The sequence below is a fragment of the Mauremys reevesii genome, linkage group 7, assembly GCF_016161935.1.
Source record: "Mauremys reevesii isolate NIE-2019 linkage group 7, ASM1616193v1, whole genome shotgun sequence".
In the NCBI taxonomy this organism is placed as follows: Eukaryota; Metazoa; Chordata; order Testudines; family Geoemydidae; genus Mauremys; species Mauremys reevesii.
The window spans coordinates 46,515,727-46,537,293 of record NC_052629.1 but is presented as its reverse complement, the minus strand read 5'-3'; the positions used below and the strand labels follow the sequence as shown (position 1 = coordinate 46,537,293).

The 21,567-nt window shown below is 42.4% G+C and overlaps 1 protein-coding gene across 19 annotated transcripts in view; it reads right to left on the bottom strand.

Moving 5' to 3' along the window:
- Positions 1-21,567, bottom strand: part of JMJD1C (jumonji domain containing 1C) — a 332,141-nt gene that overhangs the window by 47,104 nt on the left and 263,470 nt on the right. For 16 of the 19 annotated variants that reach the window (XR_005583113.1, XM_039482597.1, XM_039482596.1 and 13 more), the window contains 11 exons: positions 19,712-19,913; positions 17,326-17,540; positions 16,683-16,835; positions 13,693-13,782; positions 12,019-12,146; positions 11,585-11,798; positions 10,853-11,067; positions 10,150-10,428; positions 1,196-1,364; positions 641-731; positions 227-357 (listed from right to left, as the gene is read on the bottom strand). Coding sequence is in view for 17 of the 19 variants with exons in the window: in XM_039482597.1 (XP_039338531.1) it covers positions 227-357; positions 641-731; positions 1,196-1,364; positions 10,150-10,428; positions 10,853-11,067; positions 11,585-11,798; positions 12,019-12,146; positions 13,693-13,782; positions 16,683-16,835; positions 17,326-17,540; positions 19,712-19,913 (1,887 nt within the window). In the remaining 2 variants the exon portion in view is untranslated. Of the gene's footprint in view, positions 1-226; positions 358-443; positions 585-640; positions 732-1,195; positions 1,365-10,149; positions 10,429-10,852; positions 11,068-11,194; positions 11,299-11,584; positions 11,799-12,018; positions 12,147-13,692; positions 13,783-16,682; positions 16,836-17,325; positions 17,541-19,711; positions 19,914-21,567 lie in introns of those variants that run through there. The other 3 variants (XM_039482595.1, XM_039482607.1, XR_005583114.1) reach the window with 3 other exon arrangements.

Here is a 21,567-nt window from a genome sequence, read left to right as displayed (position 1 = left end):
TAAAAATATACACTGTATAAGGAATACCCTCATGCTTCAGGGCATAAACCAATCGTTAATTGAGAGAGATTAGAAGTGATTTCCCTTATGTTCTATCCATAATTGCTCACTAAATGACAACTGCACCTTCTTCTAAACCATGAAATGCTAGCCATGGTCAGAGACAGGATACTGGATTAAAGGGAATGGCAATTCCTGTATTTCTATGGCATTAATAGATACTTACCGTACGCACTGCATAATCTGGGTCCCAAATCTGGACGTACAAAAAACCCTGGTAAATGGGAAGCCAAGTTCAATTTTCCTTCTGGGTTACAATATTCTGGCAATGGTAAACTTTTTAATAAGTCTTCATACCTAGAGAACAAAAGGACGAAGATTATACACCTCTACCTCGATATAACGCTGTCCTGGGGAGCCAAAAAATCTTACCGCGTTATAGGTGAAACTGTGTTATATTGAACTTGCTTTGATTCACCGGAGTGTGCAGCCCCACCCCTCCGGAGCACTGCTTTACATCCAAATTTGTGTTCTATCGGGCGGCGTTATATCGAGGTAGCAGTGCAACTGGATGCATATGATTTCTGAGAGATGAATAAAATCATCATAATGAATTTATGAATTTTAAAGAAAGAAATACCTTGCAGGCATCATAGCCTTGAAGTCTTCACCAGAGGGCCAGTCTTTCAGTTTTAGTACAACTGTTTCCCCACCTTTTATTTTTTGCCGTTCTGTAAACAATATACAAATTATTCAAAACTACATACATTGTAGGTGTTTTCTTTATACTGAACTGGACGATACAACTGAGCTTTAACTGCTCCATTCTGATCTCAGCTATACAAATGTATATTGTACCATATCTTGGAAAATTAATGCATCTGCTAAGCAACTAATTTTACAAGCTCCAAGATAAGACATTTAAATAGGTGAGCTCAAAATTGGATATTTAATTTACTTTAAAATTCATATAATAGAAAATGTTATGGTATATGTTGTATCTATGCCATCCTGCAAACGTACAAAATGCAAAGCCTCTGTACTCTCTAAACAGATTGGCTAAAATTTGTGTTTGAATTTAAATATCTTCAAAACCTCAAAATCCATGGTTAAAGCGTATCCTTTGTTTACAGTTTCCAGCATATGTGGCTATGGTATTTATGATTATTGGAATAATATACTTGAAATAACATACTTGCAACTTCTTCAAAACCATCCCAGAATTCCTTGACATTAGTGTTTGAAATAATGCTGTCTTTGCAGTTCAGGAGATCGGCTTTGTGGTCTCCAAAATCTAGGCTAATTGACTCTGCCTTCCACAAGTTGATGTTCATTTTCTTGTGCACTCCAGACACTAGTACAGGCTTAAAAATAAAGGAAATGTTAAAAGTCTAATACAAACTGCATTTCAAGAGGGTGCTTCTTCAATTAAACCAGAGTAAATAAATACATCCTAGTGTTGGGGTGAAGTCTTAGTCCCCTGAAGTCAATGGCAAAACTGCCATTGACTTCAATATAGTCAGGATTTCATTGAGAATTTTTCTGTTGCCTAATCTTCAACACGATTTCAGAGAATCCTTCTTATTTATTAGTAGTAATTACAGAATTTGAATCAAATATCTACATTGACACTGAAAAAAACTATTTGTGACATGCCTTACAAACTTCTGAGCACAGTAATAAAATCTATTAAAAATATACCTTTCAATATGGGGAAAGGGGCCAATATATGCTACTTACCCATCCTACTAATTCATTCTCCAAAAGTTCAGATATCTAAGCAGTCCGATATTAAACAGTGAAATAGAACAAGCACAAGACTAAGAATTCATGTTCTGTAATAAAAAGTTCAATTATTTAAAATGTATAAAACTCGTTGGGTACAGTGTCACACTTTCAGTTATCCTCAGCACATATCACAATTCTTCTTCTGCAAACTGTTTGTGTTGTAACTGTCGTTAGAGAACATTTTATTCTAGTATCAGTGTAGATTTAGGAGTGGGAGAGGATGCGTTGATCAGATATTTGTACTACGTACGATAATGGAACAATCTCTTGAATGGAACTCGCCACTGTTTAATAATTACCTCGACTTTGAGAAGGCATTTGATAGCGTCCACCATCCATCTCTCTGGAATATCTTAAAAATATATGGATTCCCTTCGAAAGTGATTAACATCTTCAAATATATGTATGCCGGAAATAAGTGTTGTGTTCGCCATGAAGGACAGCAGAGCGAGTAGTTCCATGTGAGAACGGGAGTTAGACAAGGATGCGTTATTTCGCCCATCCTATTTCTTGTGGTCATAGATTGGGTGATGCGGAAAGCCACTGAAGATAGGCCAAGAGGGATCGCATGGGGACCCTCTGGTCATATTGAGGACTGACTTTGTGGATGATATCGCCCTGATTTCGAGCTCTCAGACGGACCTCCAAGAGAAGACTGATAGAGTAGGTAGAGTAGCAAGGTGCGTAGGACTTAATATCCATGCCGGTAAGAGCAAAATAATGAAAGTAAAAACAGCCAGCTCGACGAAGACAGTGTTATGTGACGTAGAATTGGAGGAGGTGAACGACTTCAAATATCTTGGTAGTTACATATCGGCTGATGGCAATATTCAGAAGGAGATATCTACCAGAATCGGTCTTGCAGCAAATGCATTCTATAGACTTCAGAATATTTGGAGGTCAACCATCTTGCAAATGAAAACCAAGGAAGAGATCTATAGGTCGAACGTCTGCTCTGTGTTGCTCTATGCAGCGGAAACATGGAGGACCAACAAGAAGATAGAAAGTCGGCTTCGGGGCTTTGAAGGAAGGTGTCTTAGGCGAATTCTTAACATACATTGGCCGCAGCGTATCACCAATGTTGAAGTGAGCCGATTAACGGGCATCAACAATATAATGGATGAAGCCAAACAATGAAGATGGAGGTGGCTGGGGCATGTGTTGAGAATGGATGCTGATAGACACCCTCGTATTGCCCTACGATGGACACCACAAGGAAGAAGGAGGAGAGGTAGACCATTGGGGACGTGGCGAAGGACCATTGAAGAGGAAATGAAAGGTATGGGAATGAAGTGGGATGAACTCTGCTGTCTCGCTCAAGAACAAAATGAATGGAGGAGAGTGGTTGGCGCCTTATGCTCCACAGGGAGTGAATAAGAAGAAGAAGAAGAAGAATCAGTGTAGATATTTCATTCAAAAACTAATTACTAATGAACTGAGAAAAAACGGTTACCTACCTTTTCATAACTGTTGTTCTTCAAGATGTGTTGCTCGTGTCCATTCCATTTTAGGTGGGCACGTGCCCACGTGCACAGTTGTTGGTGGTTTCTGCCTTAGCGGTATCTGTAGAGCTGGCTGTGGCACCCTCTGGAACGGCGCTCCCATGCGGCAATATATCAGGCCCTATCAGTTCCTTCTTGCTGACAACTCCGATGGGGGTAGGAGGGTGGAAAATGGAATGGACATGAGCAACACATCTCGAAGAACAGTTATGAAAAGGTAGGTAACCATTTTTCTTCTTCAAGGGCTTGCTCATGGTGATTCCATTTTAGGTGACTTACAAGCAGTATCCACGGAGGTGAGCTTGGAGTTCACAGCTTAGTGGCTTGCAGTACTGCCCTACTGAAGCCAGCATTGTCCTGGGCCTGCTGGGTCAATGCATAGTGGGATGTAAAGATCTGGACAGAAGACCAGGTGACCTGAATAGGCACATGGGCCAGAAAGGTTGCTGAAGAGTCTTGTGCCCTGGTAGAGTGGGCGGTGACAATCGCAGGGAGTGGCACCTTTGCTTGGTCACAGCAGAAGTGAATGCAGGCAGTGATCCAAGAGGAAATTCTTTCACCTTTCATCCCGTCGACCACTTACGGAGTGGCTTCGTCCTGTCAATGTAGAAATCAAGAGTTTTTCTGATGTGTAAGGCACACAGCCTATGCTCCTCTTCTGACTTATCGGTCTTCTTTCCAAAGCCACATAAGTAAATGTCCTGGCTTGAATGAAACTAAGAGACTACCTTGGGAAGAAAAGCTGGATGCGGCCTTAGCTGGACCGTGTCCTTGTAGAAAACTGTGTACGGTGGCTTTGAGGTGAGCACCCGAATCTTGGATACTCGGTGGGCTGATGTCACTGCGACCAGGAACGCAACCTTCCAGGACAGGAGAGAGAGTAGGAAGCCAGAGGCTCAAAGGGAGGACTCGTGAGCTGCCACAGCACCAGATTCAAATCCCAGGGCTCCCTAACTTGCAGGTGGAGGCGTTCTAGGTCCTTAAGGAATCTGGCCGTGATATCCTGAGCAAAAACTGATCTGCCCTCGAACAGCAGGGGGTAGGCTGAGATGGCCACTAGGTGGACCTTAACTGATGAGAGGGACAAGCCTTGGAGCTTGAGATGCAGGAGGTAGTCTGGAACAAGTTGCAGCGAAGCCTGCTTGAGAGGAATACCTTTGTCTGCAATACAGCAGGTGAACCGTTTTTGCTTGGCCAAGTAAGCCGCTCTAGTGGAGGACTTCCTACTTCCTAACAGGACACGCTGAACACCAGCTGAGCACTGCTGCTCCTGCATGTTTAGCCATGCAGCAGCCAGGCCATCAGATGTAACACTGCCAGGTTGGGGTGCAAAATACTGCCATGGTTCTGGGACAACAGGTCCAACCTGAGCAGTAGCTGGAACGGAGTTGAGAGGTCCAGCAGACTGCTGAACCAGTGCTGGCATGGCCATGCTGCCACTATGAGGATGACCCTCACCCGGTCCTGTTTCATCTTTGTGAGGACCCTGGGCAGCAATGGCACTGGAGGGAAGGAGTCCATCAGAGCCCCCAACCACAGAAGGAGAAAGGCATTCTCTGTCCATGCCCCCAAATCAAGCAGAAGACATGGCATTTCCTGTTCTGCCTGGACATGAACAGGTCCACCTGGGGGAGTTCCCCACTTGCAGAAGAGGGAACCGACCACCTCTGGACAGGGGCGGCTCTAGCCATTTCGCCGCCCCAAGCACGGCGGCACGCCGCGGGGTGTGCTTTGCCGGTCGCCGGTCCCGCGGCTCCGGTGGACCTCCCGCAGATGTGCCTGCAGAGGGTCCGCTGGTCCCGTGGCTCCGGTGGACCTCCCGGAGGCGTACCTGCGGATGCTCCACTGAAGCTGCGGGACCAGCGGATCCTCCGCAGGCACGCCTGCAGGAAGTCCACCGGAGCCGCCTGCCGCCCTCCTGGCGACCAGCAGAGCGCCCCCCGCAGCATGCCGCCCCAAGCACGCGCTTGGTGTGCTGGGGCCTGGAGCCGCCCCTGCCTCTGGATGAAGGGACCACTCGTGGCAAGAAGAGATCGTCCTGCTGAGGCAATCAGCCAGAGCGTTCTTGGTCCCTGGGAGGTGAGCGGCTACGAGATGGATGTTGTGCTGCAGACACAAGTCCCAAAGCCAGAGGGCTTCCTGACAGAGGGCAGAGGACCCGGCTCTGCCCTGCCTGTTGATATAGGACACTGTAGTCGTATTGTCCATCAGGACCTGCACCACCCTGTCTTGAATCTGAGGTAGAAAGGCTTGGCAGGCTAGTCGAACTGCCCTGAGTTCCCTGACATTGATATACAGGGCACAAACGCAACTTGACCAGTGACCTTGAGTGTTGAGAGTGCCCAGGTCTGATGCATCGGAGACAAGGGTCACCGACTAGGCTGGGGCCACGAAGGGAACTCCTTCCACCACTGACGTGGGATCCTGCCACCAGAGGAAGGATGACAGTATGCTGTCTGGAATCCTGACCACCCTGTCCACGCTGTGCCAGTGGGGGATGTAGACCGACGCCAGCCCGGCCTGAAGGGGTCTGAGACAGAGACGTGTGTGCCAGACCATGTAAGTACATGCTGCCATGTGGCCAACAGTCTCAGGTGAGACGTGTGAGCGCTGGTGAGCAGGTGGACCTGCAGGCCCGCAATGAGGTCTGCCATGGCCTGGAACTGAGTCTCAGGGAGGAAGGCCCTGGCTTGAGTGAAGTCAAGGACCGCTCCAATGAATCCTGCATTGCACTGGGGTTATGGGTGACTTTCATGACAGGTGGCACATCGTGATGCCTCCGCACCTGATCCAGGGACTGGCCGCTTATCAACCAGTCATCGAGGTAGGGGTATACCTGGACCCCCGACATTTCAGGTAAGCGGCCACTGGTGCTGTACACTTTGTGAATACTCTTGGGGTCAACAAGAGACCAAAGGGCATTGCCGTGAACTGGAAATGGCACTGGCCCAACATGTAGTGGAGGATGTGCCGGTGCCCTGGGAAGATGGAAATATGGAAGTATGCATCCTTTAAATCAAGTGTGATGTACCAACCTCCTGGATCCAGGGAGGGAATGATGGAGGCTAGAAAGACCATGCAAAACTTCCAACTTCTTGAAGGAATTGTTGAGGTGACGCAGGTCTAGGATGGGTCTGAGGCCCCCCTTTGCCTTCAGAATTAGGAAGTAATGGGAGTAAAACCCTCTTTCTTCCATGTTCCAAGAAACCTTTTCCACTGGCCCCAGCCACAGGAGGTTTTCGACCTCCTGAACGCAGAGTTGCTCATGAGAAGGACGGTGAGAGGGATGGTCATCTATAAACTGCAGGCTGTAGCCCGACGAAACTGTATCGAGCACCCAGCAGTCCAAGATGACATGGGACCAGGCCAACCAGAAAGGGCAGAGGCGGTTGAGGAAAGGGAGGGTTGGATCCAGTACACTGGCTGGAGTACCATCCCTGAGCGCACCCTCAAAATTACTGCTTCTGTCCTCCCTGACTTCTGAGAGGGTCAGGTTAGGCAGCCAGGTGGGAAGAGGATGGGTAGTGTCTCTTAGGCCCCTTATCCTTGTCCTTCCTCCTGTAGGAGTCAGACCTGGGAGACCTCCAGGACCTAGACTGCAACTGAGGAGGCAGCGGTGGAGGTCAGAATGGCTTCCTGGCCTGCCGAGGGGTGTGCAAGCCCAGGGAGTGGAAGGTGGCATGGGAGTCCTTGAGTCCATGGAGCCTAGAGTCAGTCAGCTCAGAGAAGAGCCCCAAACCCTCAAATGTGAGGTCCTGGATCGTGGTCTGCATCTCCTGGGACAGCCCAGAAGCCTGCAATCAGGAGTTGCATCTCATGGCCACTGCCAATGCGACCTCCCTGGCAGCCGAGTCCATCACATCCAATTGGAGGACTGCCCGGACCACTGCCGTGCCTTCGCTCACCAATGCAGCGAACTCTTGGGCATGGTCCTGTGGGAGGGCCTCTGTCACCTTATTAAGGGAGTCCCACAGGTTAAAGTTACAATGTCCCAGCAGGGCCTCGTGGTTAGAGACCCTAAAGTGTAAGCTGGCCGTTGAATAAACTTTCCTGCCAAACAGGTCTAGTCTTTCTGCCTCTATTTTTTGGTGTTCCGCTCAGGCGGCCCTGTCTGTTCCTTTCATTCACCATGGACATGACCAGTGGAGCTGTGGGCAGATGAGAATACAGATACTCAAAACCCTTTGCAGGGACATAGTATTTCTTTTCCGCTTTCTTTGACATTGGTAGAATGGAGGAGTGGGTTGCCACACTGATTTGGCATTTTTGAGCACCCCTGTGTGGACAGGCAACACAATCTTAGCCAGTGCGGTGGCCGAGAGGACACTGAAGAGGTCTGCCTCCTCAGCGACCTCCTCAGTCTGCAGGCCAAGGTTATCAGCCACCCGTTTAACGAGGGCCTGATGCCCCTTAAAATCGTCTGGAGGGCTGCTGGTGTGGGATGGCCCAGCTACTGCCTTGTCTGGGGACGACGATGAAAACTGCAGGGCCTGTGGGAGGGTGTTGTCTCTGTCCTTGTCGGGGGAGGGCTCCCTTGGCGCGGTGCACCGCCTCAGCACCATGATCTGACAGCAGTGCCACAGCCTGCTTGTCCAATGAGGCCAGGGAGCGTTGGCAGTATTGGACTGGCATCACCGGTACTCCCCCATGGGTTCCAGTACTGCACTGGGGGAGCGGGTACTGTCCCTGCTGCATCAGCACTGTGGCTGGTGCTGTCCCAGTCTCCCGCACTGGTGGAGAATCGTCCCTCCTCGGCGACAGGCTGAAGTTGTGGTCCGACCCCGATCACTGGCTCTCCAGCAACCACGAGTCTGTCTACAGACCCTGGTGGGCGGGGTGATGGTGAGCGGCGCCGCCGGCCTGAGGAACGGTACTGGGGCAAACGAGACCAGTGCCGAGATCCTGAACGACCCCTCCAGGGCTGTGACTGATGTTAAGGAGATCACCTGAGGGTGACTGGTGCCTCGGTGACCTGTGGATAGATGTTCACCGGTACTGGCGGTACGGGGAATGGTGCCTCGAGTCCAGAGTCCCATGCCTAGTAGGCGGGAATCTTGTCAGGAACCTAGGCCTCCTGGCCGGAGAGCTGGGGTGCAGTGCCCAAGGTCGTGACGAAAGAGGCCTTTGGTCTGGTGACCAGGGGTGTTCCGCCAGCCTATGCTGTTGCACCCTGTTGGGCTTACCCTTTGGTGCCAGTGATGGAGCGGCTTCAGTCACCTGGAGTGACTCTACTAATTTAACATTATGACTAACTACTATGAACTATATACAACAACGAACAGAATGAAGTCTATGAGGAAAAACTGCTACTGCTCTTGCGATGCAAGACAAGGCACTCCAACCAACTGTCACGGGCAGTAAGAAGGAACTGAGAGGGTGCAGGGCTGGTGGCACCTGATATACCACTGCACAGGAGTGCCACTCCAGGGGGCGCCACAGCCGGCTCTACAGATACCACTAAGGCAGAAATCTCCAACAACTGTGCACATGAGCCTGTGCACACTTAAAATTGAATTGACATGAGCAAGCACTCAAAGAAGAACACACAATACTGAAGAGCTCAAGTCATTCTAAAGTTTTTTGCTACACATTTAGTGCTTCTTAGCATATGTATTTACATTTTCTGCTTATACAACCTCACAAGCTAGTAAATGTGGCAGACCAGTGAGACAAACTTCTGTTTTGATTGATACAACAAAACCACCAAAAGGAACACAATACTTACATTTATTAAATACCCTATCAAATAAATTTGGCTGGTCTCTAATGATAAGAAATTTTCCCCAGTGCATAGGGAGCGTTATCGCTCAGTTCCTCTAGATTTTGAGCTTTCAATACCTAGAACTTAAGTTTCCATTTAAATAAAAATTGCATTTCCAACCCTTACTGTTGTGAAAAACCATTTCAAACATGAGCACATGAAGTTCTGTCCAATGTCGTGTATCTATGCTTTTCTTTTAACAGTCTCATTTTCTAATCTCAATCAGTCTGGATTATTTTCATTCCCCCATCCCAGTTTCTTCTGTAACTGCAAATGCCTGTTAGTAATGTATACAGTTAGGGTGGCTAATTTAATTCCATCTTCTAGTATTATTATAATTATGAAGAGTAGTGCGTTTAATATGCTGTTTCTCTCCCACAGCACCTACTGACAAGTAAAATCTGATTTTTCTTTCTATTACTAATTTTAGAGAGAATAATAAATGGAAAAACTTAAATTAAAACTGTAACTTTGGACTATTTTTAACCCATATTTCTCTACATTTGTGTAAATAAGAAGTCTAGAATTTATCCAGTTATCCAACATAATTTGAACAGTCTGCATCACTGGATCCAAATAATCTATGAATATATTTTATAACCTTTTGGGAAAAAACTCAAGTAATTACATTTTTATTTTAAACTCTACTTTCAGTACATATATATTCTGTATTTGCCAAGGGGAACAAAAGATGTGTATTCAGACTTCTTCCAGTAGTCTTTATATCCTTAGATGTTAAATTTATTTATTTCTAATGCCCTACTTAAAAAAAAAAGAAAAAAAGAAAAGAACTACTGATCTTGGGAAGTTAAGTTCTAAAGGTCATGCTATTGAATTAGGGGAAGTTTGGGTTGGTGATGGAGGGAGAAACTACTGCTGATGGTGAAATAATAATAATATGATGAAAATACCTGTTCACTTTACTGACTAATTAGGTTTTACTATCATTTTACTCCTGTTAGCACTGCTGACCGAATACAGCTGAAAGTTTGAATTACCATCATTTTACTTGTAAACTGGGCAGAATGGATCTGAAAGTCTCAGACACACAAGCATGGAATCCTATACCTAGAGTCACTTTTGCATTTCGATATGTACCTTTCCTTGTTTCCAGAACTCTTTAAAGAGTTTCCAGTTGCTGCTGTTTTTATGATCTTTGAGCCACAAAATGTGCTTATCACAGATCCATGAATGTGGAATATCGCTGTAGAATTTACTGCAATCATCCAGAATGGACTTTTGACCATCCTTTGGTCCATCCTTCAGTTCAGATTTTACGTTTATCTTGGGTGGTCTATTTGGTGGAATCTTGTTTTCTACAACTGAAGCAATTATGTCATCAAGAATGTTTGGCATAGTCCTTCCACCTTTGCCACCCTTGTGAAAAAACAAAAATAGTTTAATAGGAAATTTCAGATTTACCTTATTCAACAGAATGTCAGAAATATTAAATATAAATAAAAATTATATACGAATATACTGCACCCACAGAAATGTTTATTGAAATAATCATCTGGAATCAGGGAACTGCAGTTAAAATGACAATGAATATATTCAACTCTCTTTAAAGTACTAAGTCAATGTTTAATCTAAATAAATGTCCAAATTATTTACAATATGTATCAATCATCACTAAACATGCACATTACCTTTCTTTCAGGGAATCTTTAGTGATGTTTACTTACATATTTAATTATAAATTAATATTCAAAGCAAGACTCATTAGGCTGTTCTAATTAAAATGTACCAAAAGAAGTTGTGTGAATTTTCAACATCCCATGCATTCTGGTAATACACTCACTGTTGTTCCTGTAGAGTAAACTGGAGCAAAAGCAATGCCAGCATCTGTAGAGCCCAGACGCAGTTTGCCAGCTGTTGTAGTCAGGAGGTCTCGTAAGGTTGAGCCCTGTTCGTTGTTCTGGGACACAGGAGGAGATGTTTTACAGTTTAGAGACTCTGAACTATCTTGGTCTCTCTCTTCTTTAGTATGTTTTCCAGGAGGACATTCTTTATTTTCTAAAATAAAAAAGATTGTTTTTTTTTTGGATATTTACATGATTGTGTCATGATGTAGAAATTCGAACACTGGCATCCTGCATTTTATAGTGGTGGTAATATTGTGTAGCACTAGTGCTTTATTCACCTGAAAACACACCAGAGGATGAATTAGATCCTTCAAAATGCAGTCAAACAGTGTACCATGAAAAGGCCTTCCTCAACATCTCAGACATGTAGCTGAGTGTGCACCTGTCACAAATGAGAGATGCTGTAGCTGAGAGAGGCTGGGAAACACTAACACATTACACATGCATTCCACTAGTGGCTTCTCTGTTATATTCAACAAATAATTAATTGATAACCAGTTCTGATGCCCCTAGAAGGCAGCACAAAGTTTATAAGATTAGAGAATGTGACATTTTAATTACTTATGACACAAATCAAACCCAATATGGAATTTTTTTATAGTGAGTTCAACAGAAATTCTTGGAGCACCCAAAACGACGCACTTACCATTAGCATCTCTAATATTTACCTTTCTTTTCCTCTCTGGCTTTTTGCTCTGCTAGATCAGCTAACCAATGCAGTGGTGACTGGGATTCTGGTGGAGTTAACTTGCTGTCTGCGCTTACATCACTCCCTGGACTTGTATTGCCATTTGTCTCAGACTTTTGAGGGGTATTCGGCTGCTGAGACTCAGGCATGCACAGAGAAATTTTATTACTGTGATTAAGGACATTCTGTAAAACCTATAGAGCAGAATAATTTTATTTTTAAATATAATACTTTGTTTTAATATGAGCAAAAAAGTAGCAACAATGGTAATTTGCCAATATATTACACAAAATAGAATTATATAAAATTCATGAAAAAGTTGATTTATTGATATTATTCAAATTTTTTTTAAAATAAACAATTATCAACATGTCTAAACACTAAACTCCAAACTTAAATATATTATAGACTCACCTGAGAGACACCATTCATTGCAGGGAACTTCCCAGTTTGCATGTTCTGTTTGCTGGTACACTGACAGTAGGATTTAATCTCAAATTTCTCTCTAAGACTGTGCATTGCATCTAGAAGATCTGTCAGAACTATAAGTTAAAGTAGGAATAAAGAAAACCATTAACAGTTCTTTCATGAACAATGTAAATTTATTTTGTGATCCTCTTTACAAAAGTGTGATGGTGTTATAAAACTATTTATATTCCATACCAAAAGCTCAAAAGATTCTTAAGCACTCACAAATAAAGAAACAACAAAGTTAAGATTGTCCTCTTATTCTTAATTCTGCCTCTTGTACAAGCTTTAAGATACAGTATTTAATTATATAATCACATACTATTTTTCTGCACGATCCCCACTTGGTTCTGTGTGGAGACACGTCTTGACAAAAAAAACATGATGCCCACCCCTACAGTCACCTCTTACCAGCATCCTAAATGGAGTCTCTGCTGCAGGAGAACCTGTTCAAGACCCGCGCACAGGCCCTGGCCCCCAGCGAGGTCTTCTACTAGCTGATTGTCAGCCAGAAGGAGGTGGGTGAACGAGGGAGGGTTAACGATAAGACTAATACTTATCGGTTAACTATTTAACCATTTAATATTTTACATCCCTATTTAAAACACTACATAATAATGGATGTGCACAAGGGGACAGAACTGAGGATATGTAGGCAGTCTTAACATTGGCATTTTCTGAGATGAGTGCTTCATTTGGCAACTTAAATATTTTTAACCCAATTTTGGTATGGCATTTGTGTGTTTGAGAGTTAGAAATCTAAATTTGTGAAGTTTGCTTGGAGGCCCTAACTTTCCCCTGAAATAATACCAAGCAATAACCATAAGTTTATATTTATTATGCGTTTGTTGTCCCATTTAGAATGATTTTACTTAAACTGTTTAAAGACACATTTGATTTTTAATTTTTTTCCCCTTATGGTATCACTAAATGGCCGAGTTAAGGTTCTTCAGGTGCCCCAATTGTATTAGGTATTCCATACCTAAATGTTTCGATTTCTTTTAAGTTAAAGTCTGAATTTTTGGGGGGTTACAAAGCTTGTTTTGGGGATAATTGAAACATTCTTGTATTTCTTTTTACCGTAAATTATACATTCATACTTTCAACCTAAACTGCACCACAATAGTTTCACTATCTGAAAATTTTCTACTTTTTAAAAAGTTTATTAATAATTTCACTCATGAAAAATAAACAAGAATCCCCAAAAGAATGTTACCATGTAATGTTTCTATTATTGGAAAGCATATAATGTCAACACAATATTTTTTTAAATTTTAACGTCTATGGTCAGATTTACTAGTACATTCTGACTGCTTTAGACCATTCTGGAGAAGCGTAATGCAGGCAAAGCGTAAACCCTACTTTCTCCCCTTCCCTGCCTCCCTGTTCTCTCTATTTCCCTGCATACACATCCACCAATTCCAACCTCCGTCCTGTCCTCCATGTTCCTCTGCACCAATCCCTAATCTGTACTCCCCACTTATTTGGTGAGGATATATTGTGCTACAGCTAGCTTTGAAAAGTAATATCAGAAATTACTAGAAGAAGTTCTATTTAAAATTAATGTGGTCTTTCCACAAAGAAAGAAATGATTAATAAATTGTTTTTATGTGATCATACCAGAGCCTGGAATAATCTGAGTTGGCATCAAATGCTTGTGATCATGAGGCTGTCCTTTCACACATTTCATCCAAGCGTATAATTCTTTATCTGTAAAACAACAACATTCCCAGTTATTTTATTTCACTTGTGGCTTTATTACTTAAATCATATAATTCACAGATATTCCCAATCCATTGTTTAGAAGCCTCTACACTTACACTCCTCTGAGGTTCTATACTGGTATTTTGTATGACAAACATTTTGTTTGTAACAGTTTGACAGAGAAGCCAATCAGAATGGGGTTTTAATAAAAATAGAAGCAAAGACAGTAGCATCCACAACATAGATCCTTGTCCAAGTTTCAAAGCTTATTCATTTTATTATATTTAGATCTGTTATTTTTGCCTGAGTAAAAATCCATCATACAGTTGCCATTTAGGCAACTTAAGTTAGCTCACTGAACAATTCCTAACATAGTATAGAAAGATGAGTAGAGAACAGCTTGTATTGTCAAAATCTCTACGGTTACAGTAGCACATAGAGGCCCTACTGCTGGGGGCCCCATTTAGCTAGGCACTGTACAAACATAAATTAAGGCAAAGGGTGGAAGAAGAAAAAAAAGCCAAGTTAGGGAAGTGACTTGACATTGATCTGCTGTGTTATCTTGGGCAGAGATGGGAATGGAACCCAGTCCGGTATTCCATCTACTGTACCATGCTACCTATCTTTAATGGATCAAATCTATTTTCAATTTTATTCAGCTGTAGCAATATATGTTGCATGCCCCAAATAGGCAGGCTAAGAGATATGTTCGGCACATTTTATAATGTAAGGAAAATATGCTTTAAATGTACAACGCACCAAATACCTCTCTTTTCCCGGATCTTAGAAACATTAAGGATATACTCTTAAAAGTGAAAGAATTTTGTAACTCACTTTACAGGACAACTTTAAAGTATACAATTTCAAAACAATCATGTAGGTGTCATATACCAAGAACAAAATACCACTATCGTACAACAGGTCTCAAAACATTTACTCAAATTTTATTATTAGCATATTACATGCACATTTTGTAACTGACCTTTTGAAGAATGCATAGAAACTAGAGTTAGGGAAAGCCTTCCCCGACTGATATCTAGCAACGTTTGTACATCAGTTCTAATCTGCACTCCAATCCCCCAATGAGCTCTGTGTGGGTGGACAGCTACACAAGAGCCTCAGTGAAGTCAACAGAGCATCCCGTGGGTACAGGGGGCTGTGCTGAGCTAATTACAGAACTGGAGGTTATTCCTGATCATAGTACAATACTCAAGCATTATGCCTAAAGTGCCTGACAGCAAAGTTAAAAATATAACTAAATCATCTCTTTCATTTTATATAGCTGTATGTGTAAAGACAGCTTCATAATTGTGTATTTCCTAGTCTTTAATTTTGCACATGTTTAATAGATATTGTACAACAGAACAATCACTCATAGGTTGCAGAACTAGTAAATGTTCAAACAGTGTTCTCAAAAAATAAAATGCTGACAGACATAGCACATTTTGGACAATTCTAAAACTAAAATGTATGTTTGGTTATGCAGGCTGTAGACCAGTGGTCCCCAACCTTTTCAGTGTGCCGGGCGCCTGACGACTAGCCGCTGAGGAGCGTGGCTGCCGGACAAGCAGCTGCCGAAATGCGGCAACGCCAACAAGCGTCGCCGCTGCAATGCCGCCGAGAGGTAGCGTCATCAAGAGGCGTCGCCGCTGAAAATCAGCGGCATTTCGGTGGCAGCACTTCTTGACATTGCCGCTTCTTGGCGGCATTTCGGCAGCTGCTTTTCTGGTGGGCAGGAGGTGGGAGCACATAGATGCCACGGTGGGTGCCATGGTGCCCGTGGGCACCGTGTTGGGGACCCCTGCTGTAGACCATGCTTTGCTCCCAGGAATACAACCCAGGAATCCTGATATCTAACATTCCAGTGTCATCTCCCAAATAGTTACATAACCCCCGGCAAACAGTTTGTCATGTCTCCCTTTACAAGATCATCCACATAAAAGACAACTGCCTGTTTCAATCACAAATTACTCCTATAACTAAATCAGAAGAGGTCTAAGCTGCGGAACTGACTGTTGTGGGTTCAAACCCTGCTGCTGACCTATGTAAGAGGGAAAATTTTATATAAAAATTTTACAGGCTGCAGTCCTAGTGAGGCAGAGTGGTCAGGACTCTGCTGTGCCCCACCAGGACCACAGTCTTCCCTACACCTTGTGCCCGCTGGGATTGGGTGTCACTGGCCCTGCATCCGTGCAGGTAGCCCTCTGTAGCTTTTCTGTCACTGCCCCACTCACTCACTCACTCCCATGATGGTAGGGCTGCAGAGGGCTCCCTGCACTATCACAGGAGCCATTCAGCAGCTGGGTGGCCTCTCCTGCTTCCAGGGGTCTCTGCTCTATTATTCATGCTGGCATTGCTGGGGGATAAAGAAGGTATTTTAATACTGTGGCGGTTCAGATAATAGGGTTTTGGAAAATCAGGAGTATACTGTACTACATAAAATTATTTTCTTCTAAGATGGCTGTTGGTCTGTATCCCTGGTCAGAGGTTCCCAAAGAGAGGTGCTCAAATCAAGACAAGCCTTCATGGTAACAAGTGGTTAGCATACATAGAGTGGAGCACGTGGAGTCCCAGTATAAAAGAGGAAGAATTCCAAAATTTAACGTTGAGACAGGTAAGGGCAAGAGGTCTAAAACCTGGGAGGATGTATTCAAAGAAAACAAAAAGGGTAGAGGGTCAGTTAGCTCCATAACTGTGACAGTTCTTTTTGGAAGGGTTGGTTTTATATATTGTCATGACAAAAGTGAGAAAGCTTTGAGAAATAGGAAAAAGTTGTGCTTTACGCAAAAAGAATAGCATTTATTGGTTACAGAAAGACACCGAACCTTCTGGAGCAGCAATTCTAGAACATGTTCCAATAAACAACACAGAGAATGGTCTAAGTTCATATAAAATTATAAACTGACCTCTAGAACTCTTCCTTTCCTTTGCCTTATAACAATCTAAGCAGACCACAAACCCACATTTTTGGCAGACCCAATGAATGTTAAACAATGTGGCTTCACATGCATCACACATCTCACGGACTCCTCTCACTGCTCTCTTCCAGGCAATTTTGGCTGAAACACAAAATAAACAGAAGTATCAAAATTTAAAGGCAAACATCTTTAAACTGTAGCACAGAAATAAATGTTCATCTAAAAATACCAATCATAATTTTCCTCTCAGAAGCAATTAAAGAAAAAATCCAAAAGTGACCCTATATACAGAAGTCTTAAATACGCACACATTTGACTGCATTATGACTATTATGTAGCAAAATTCTGCGTTAAGAATCAATATTTTTGCAAAGTAAGAGACAAAAATCAATGACAAATATTAACTAGAAAATTTCTGTAGCAAAATACAGAAATAATTATTGCCTCTTAAACAGGATGTGTGGCACACAGAGACAGCCTTTCTTAATGCATTCTTGTAGTGCCAATGAAACGATTTAGCATGCAGCTACACTGAATATATGGAAGGATCAAACAGAGAAGTCTAAAACCTGAGCTATAATCTTTCATGTAGAATTATAGAATAATACAAAGAATATAAAGATTTCCTTACCATCTTTCTTCACCCAGGACATGGCTGTTTTCTCAGATGTTACTAGCTGACAAAATTTATCACCTATGATGTCTAAAATGTATTTAGAAGTTTCTAGGTCTACTTCATCATCTTCATAATTGTCATGTGTCCACAAACTCATTGCTTCATCATCATATTGGTCAGGAGAAGAGAAACCATCTATCCTAACCACTCCATTTTTACTAAAAGACAACCTAAAAAATAGAAACAAATAGTTTAACTATACACCTCATTATACTTTACACTCTAAACTTTGTTTGCTGTTATTAAAAACCATTTTAACCAACATGTCTGCATGCAGACTGCATATATTTTACAATGCTATTATAAAAGAATACTGACCAGGTTAATCAGGTTCAATCCTTGCAGTAGCAAACACATAACCCTTTCTTTCCTTCTCCCTGTCCCCACCCCTCGCATCCTTTTTTTATTTATTTAATTATTAACGTGAATCTAATGTTCCATCAAGTGAGGAACTAATAGTACTGGCTTCGTCCAAGCTTCCTTCCACTGTTTTGTCAATACCCTTCATTTCTGATCTGCAGTGCCTCTTTTGTTTCAATCCTGTTTCCTCTCTAGAGTGGAGACTGATAATTGTATGAAACTGAATTGTTATTTTAAGATGTAGATTAAGTGACTTGGATGAAACCAAATTCATATTTTCACATGACCTAAACCAGAAACCTCAATGCAAGTCCTCCAGAGTTGATAAAAAGACTAATATTAACTTTAAAGCAAACAGGAAAAACATGTTTTCTATAGAACAAATTCTGTTGCTACAAAGTTCAGTTTTAAGAAGAAATAATGAGGACATTCTGAAGCTAAAGAATAACTGCTCAGGTAAATCACTTGTTCGATCCAATTTACTTGACTCTCCCTTTAACACTTATCACCACATAAATTAATAAACTGATGCTAATATAAGGCATTTCTCTTTTTTTTTTTGCCAACCAAGTTTTGATCTAATTCATTTATCTGATTCTTGGAGGCTGGCTGACAGTGATCACTCAATCTGTGCCTATTTTCTGTATATTAACACTCCTGCCGGTCAAGTGAACAAGGATCTCAAACCTGAACTTTGGTTTCTATATGGCAGCACAGATCATTACTTCTAGGTAACCAGGTCAGCTCATTTCTTACCTTTGAAAGGCCTAAAATTTGTATGGTGTCCTACTTTGTATCATTTTAATTAAAAAAACATTTGAAATATTTTCCAAGTAGTTGTAATGGTCTCTCAGTAAGCCTGTATCAAAGCAGTATTGTTGAACAATACAATCCCTTATAATACAGAATAATTTACACTAGTTTATTTATAAACAGATACATATATGAAGTATTTTAATAGTATCAGCATCAGTAAAACTCAATGTCCTACATTCAGGACTGAAGTGTAATTTATGACCACTGTTACACTATCAAAAATGATCCCCCCCTCACCTTAATCAGCAGGTAGCAAAAATAATCCATTGATTTTTATTACAGTAAAGCCTGATAAGACTCTTAGAAGTAGGGCAATCTTGATTTTAAATTCAGATCTCATGTCTGGTACAATTAAAATAAACTCCATTTGATACTACAATACATTTAAAATTAAAGGTTTTTTTGTTGTTGTTTTTTTTTAAAGTAAATGATTGAATTTTAAAATGGTAGCAAAACTGTTCTATGCTTTCAGTTAACCTCCAATACTCTCTTTCCCCAAAAGAACAAATCTAAGGAGAACACAGCAGTACTTTCAGTAAGCAGGTCATTGCCGTGTATGTATACTTTAGTACAGAAAAACATTTTAAGCCAAACACTGAAGTAATCAAAAATCAGTCTGTGTAACAGCAACTGAGTGTTTAAATTCCTAGTGAATGAGTCTACATTGGTAAGTATTCCACTTGTACAAGTCAACACCTAGTTCTGCTCTACTTCCACACTAGCATTGTATTGCACCAATTATGGTAGAGTGTATTCTGGGAAATCTTCTTTTGCATATGTAGGCCAAAGGCAATTGTAAGAAGAAGGGGTCAAATTCTCACTGTTGTCTAGGGAAACTCCCATAATCATGCCTGAGGGGTATTACCAGAATTGAGTGTTTTGTGTGTGAATTCAAGGCTCTTTCTCACCAATTTAAAGATAGTTTAATGATTTCTCTCTCTAGGCTAGACTGAAAAAAACCACTACTGCATTTTTTTTCTGGCTCAGGAAGGCTGGTTAGTTGTTCAGATGTCTCTGGTATAATGCTGCAGTTTTACACAAAGCCTGCCTCTTTCAACCTACAACAGGGCCAGTACACAAAAGGAACTGAGAAATATAAACATGACTATAAGGAAGGGGTTTTTTTAAACCAAAAATTAACTTTTTAAAAAAACAGCGAACTTACCGACGAAAGTAATAAAATCTACAAAATACTGGAGAGTGAGTTGGTTCTTCACCTTTCTTACTTCTAATGAGTCTACATTCTCTGCATTTCTGCAAATTGGGCCCTATTTCAGAGCAAGAGTCATCCTGCAAAAAGGATTCTCCGGTTTGCTTCAGCTTCTTTACTTTGCGCCAGTCTTTTAATACTGAACGAGGTATGCCAGCTGAAAAAACAACAAAAACTTAAGGCAAGATAAATTTACAAATTATCTATATGTAGAACTCAATAGGAACAGTAAACCTTCAGCATTTCTAAAGTGAAGTTACCTTTACTTGGTGCCTAACTTTAAGCATCCAAGTTTGAAAAATGTGGCTACAAATCTAATGTTCTGTAGATAAAACTGCTGTTAACCATTTTATTGCTGATTTACATATCACATATGTAAACCAAATGTACTTTTCTCTTGTATTTGGTATATCATTTTGGTAGATATTCCACAGAAAAGTGTGGCCACAACACATGATTATTCCAGGACAGTAATGGGATTCAGTAACAAGGAGAGTTAAATACATATGATTACTTTGGTGCAGTTCTATGTAAAGTAACTGGAATTTAAACAATTTGTTAATTATGCACAAGGAAGAACAGAATCCAGCTCTCAAATGTGTTGGTTTTACAAGTCTAACAGGAGCAAAAAGCAATAAGAACTTATTTTTATCATTTAACTCAGCAGATCTGAAACTGAATACACACAAGGAGCAGATCTGTCGAGTATAATGCTGCAATTTTCACAATCACATTTCAAAGTAGAAACACAATTTAAATATACACTGCTGTTTGGCCAATCTTTCATTTTAATAACTTTTACAAGCAGTGCTCTGGTGCCCGTGTGCTCCGGAACGGTGTTTTGTAACTTTTTTGGGAAGATGGAATGGTGTTCCACTACTTCGGACAAGGGTGCAAGGAAGAGGGGGGCAGCCTGCTTAACCCCCACCCACTTTTGATTGGTTTTGAATGGAGACCCAGCAGCCACTGCCTTCTCTTCAGGCCATGCCTGAGACAGCAGCATGGGCAGCCCCATGGCTGGGTACCCCTCTCTAGTACAAGATTCCAGCTGGGGCACCTGAATCCCTACCCATCATGGGAGCCCATGCCAGAGTCCTGGTGCTGCAGGCTGGAAGGACAGGCCATAGCATTTCTCTGAGCGCCCTGCCACAAGAGGGTCAGCAGGTGGGGGATACTGTGCAGCACCAGGGCCTTCCATGGAGAATGGGAGGTGCTGGGGGTTCCATGAGGCGTGGGGTCCTGGGTGGTGAGCCGCCTGCATTGCTGTCCCAAGCATGGCCAGAAGCAGAGGTGGCAGCTGCTGGGCCTTTCCTAAGAGCTGGCTAGGTGCGTGGAAGGGAGGCTTCCCCCTCTTCATAGCAACCCTGTCCCTACCCCCTATATGGTCAGTGCAGCTGCACCACTTCCTCCCTCCCCCCCCCAGGCTGAGGAGGGGAGTGCCTTTTGCCACTGAATAGGCTGAAGGGTCCTGGCAGGGGCATAGTGCCTCATATCCTAATCCTCCTTTGCTGCCCTGAGTGAACCCAGTGTCAGCAGGCTCCAAGGGAGAAGTGAGTTCTGGCACGTCTTTTTTTAGGATTCAAGCGCTGTTTAAAAATGGGATTCGTTTTATCTGCATGAAGAGATGGGGTATCTATCAGTTCAAACTGCCTTTACTCCTGAAAGTCCATATCCTGTGGAGCTGGGCAAAACTTGCACATTAGATACTGGATGGTTCGAATGTTCGGGTGCTAACATAGGACTGCACAAACTTGGATTCAGTTCTGTTTCCTACAGATTTCTTGTAAATTTTGACAAGTCACAGTGTCTCT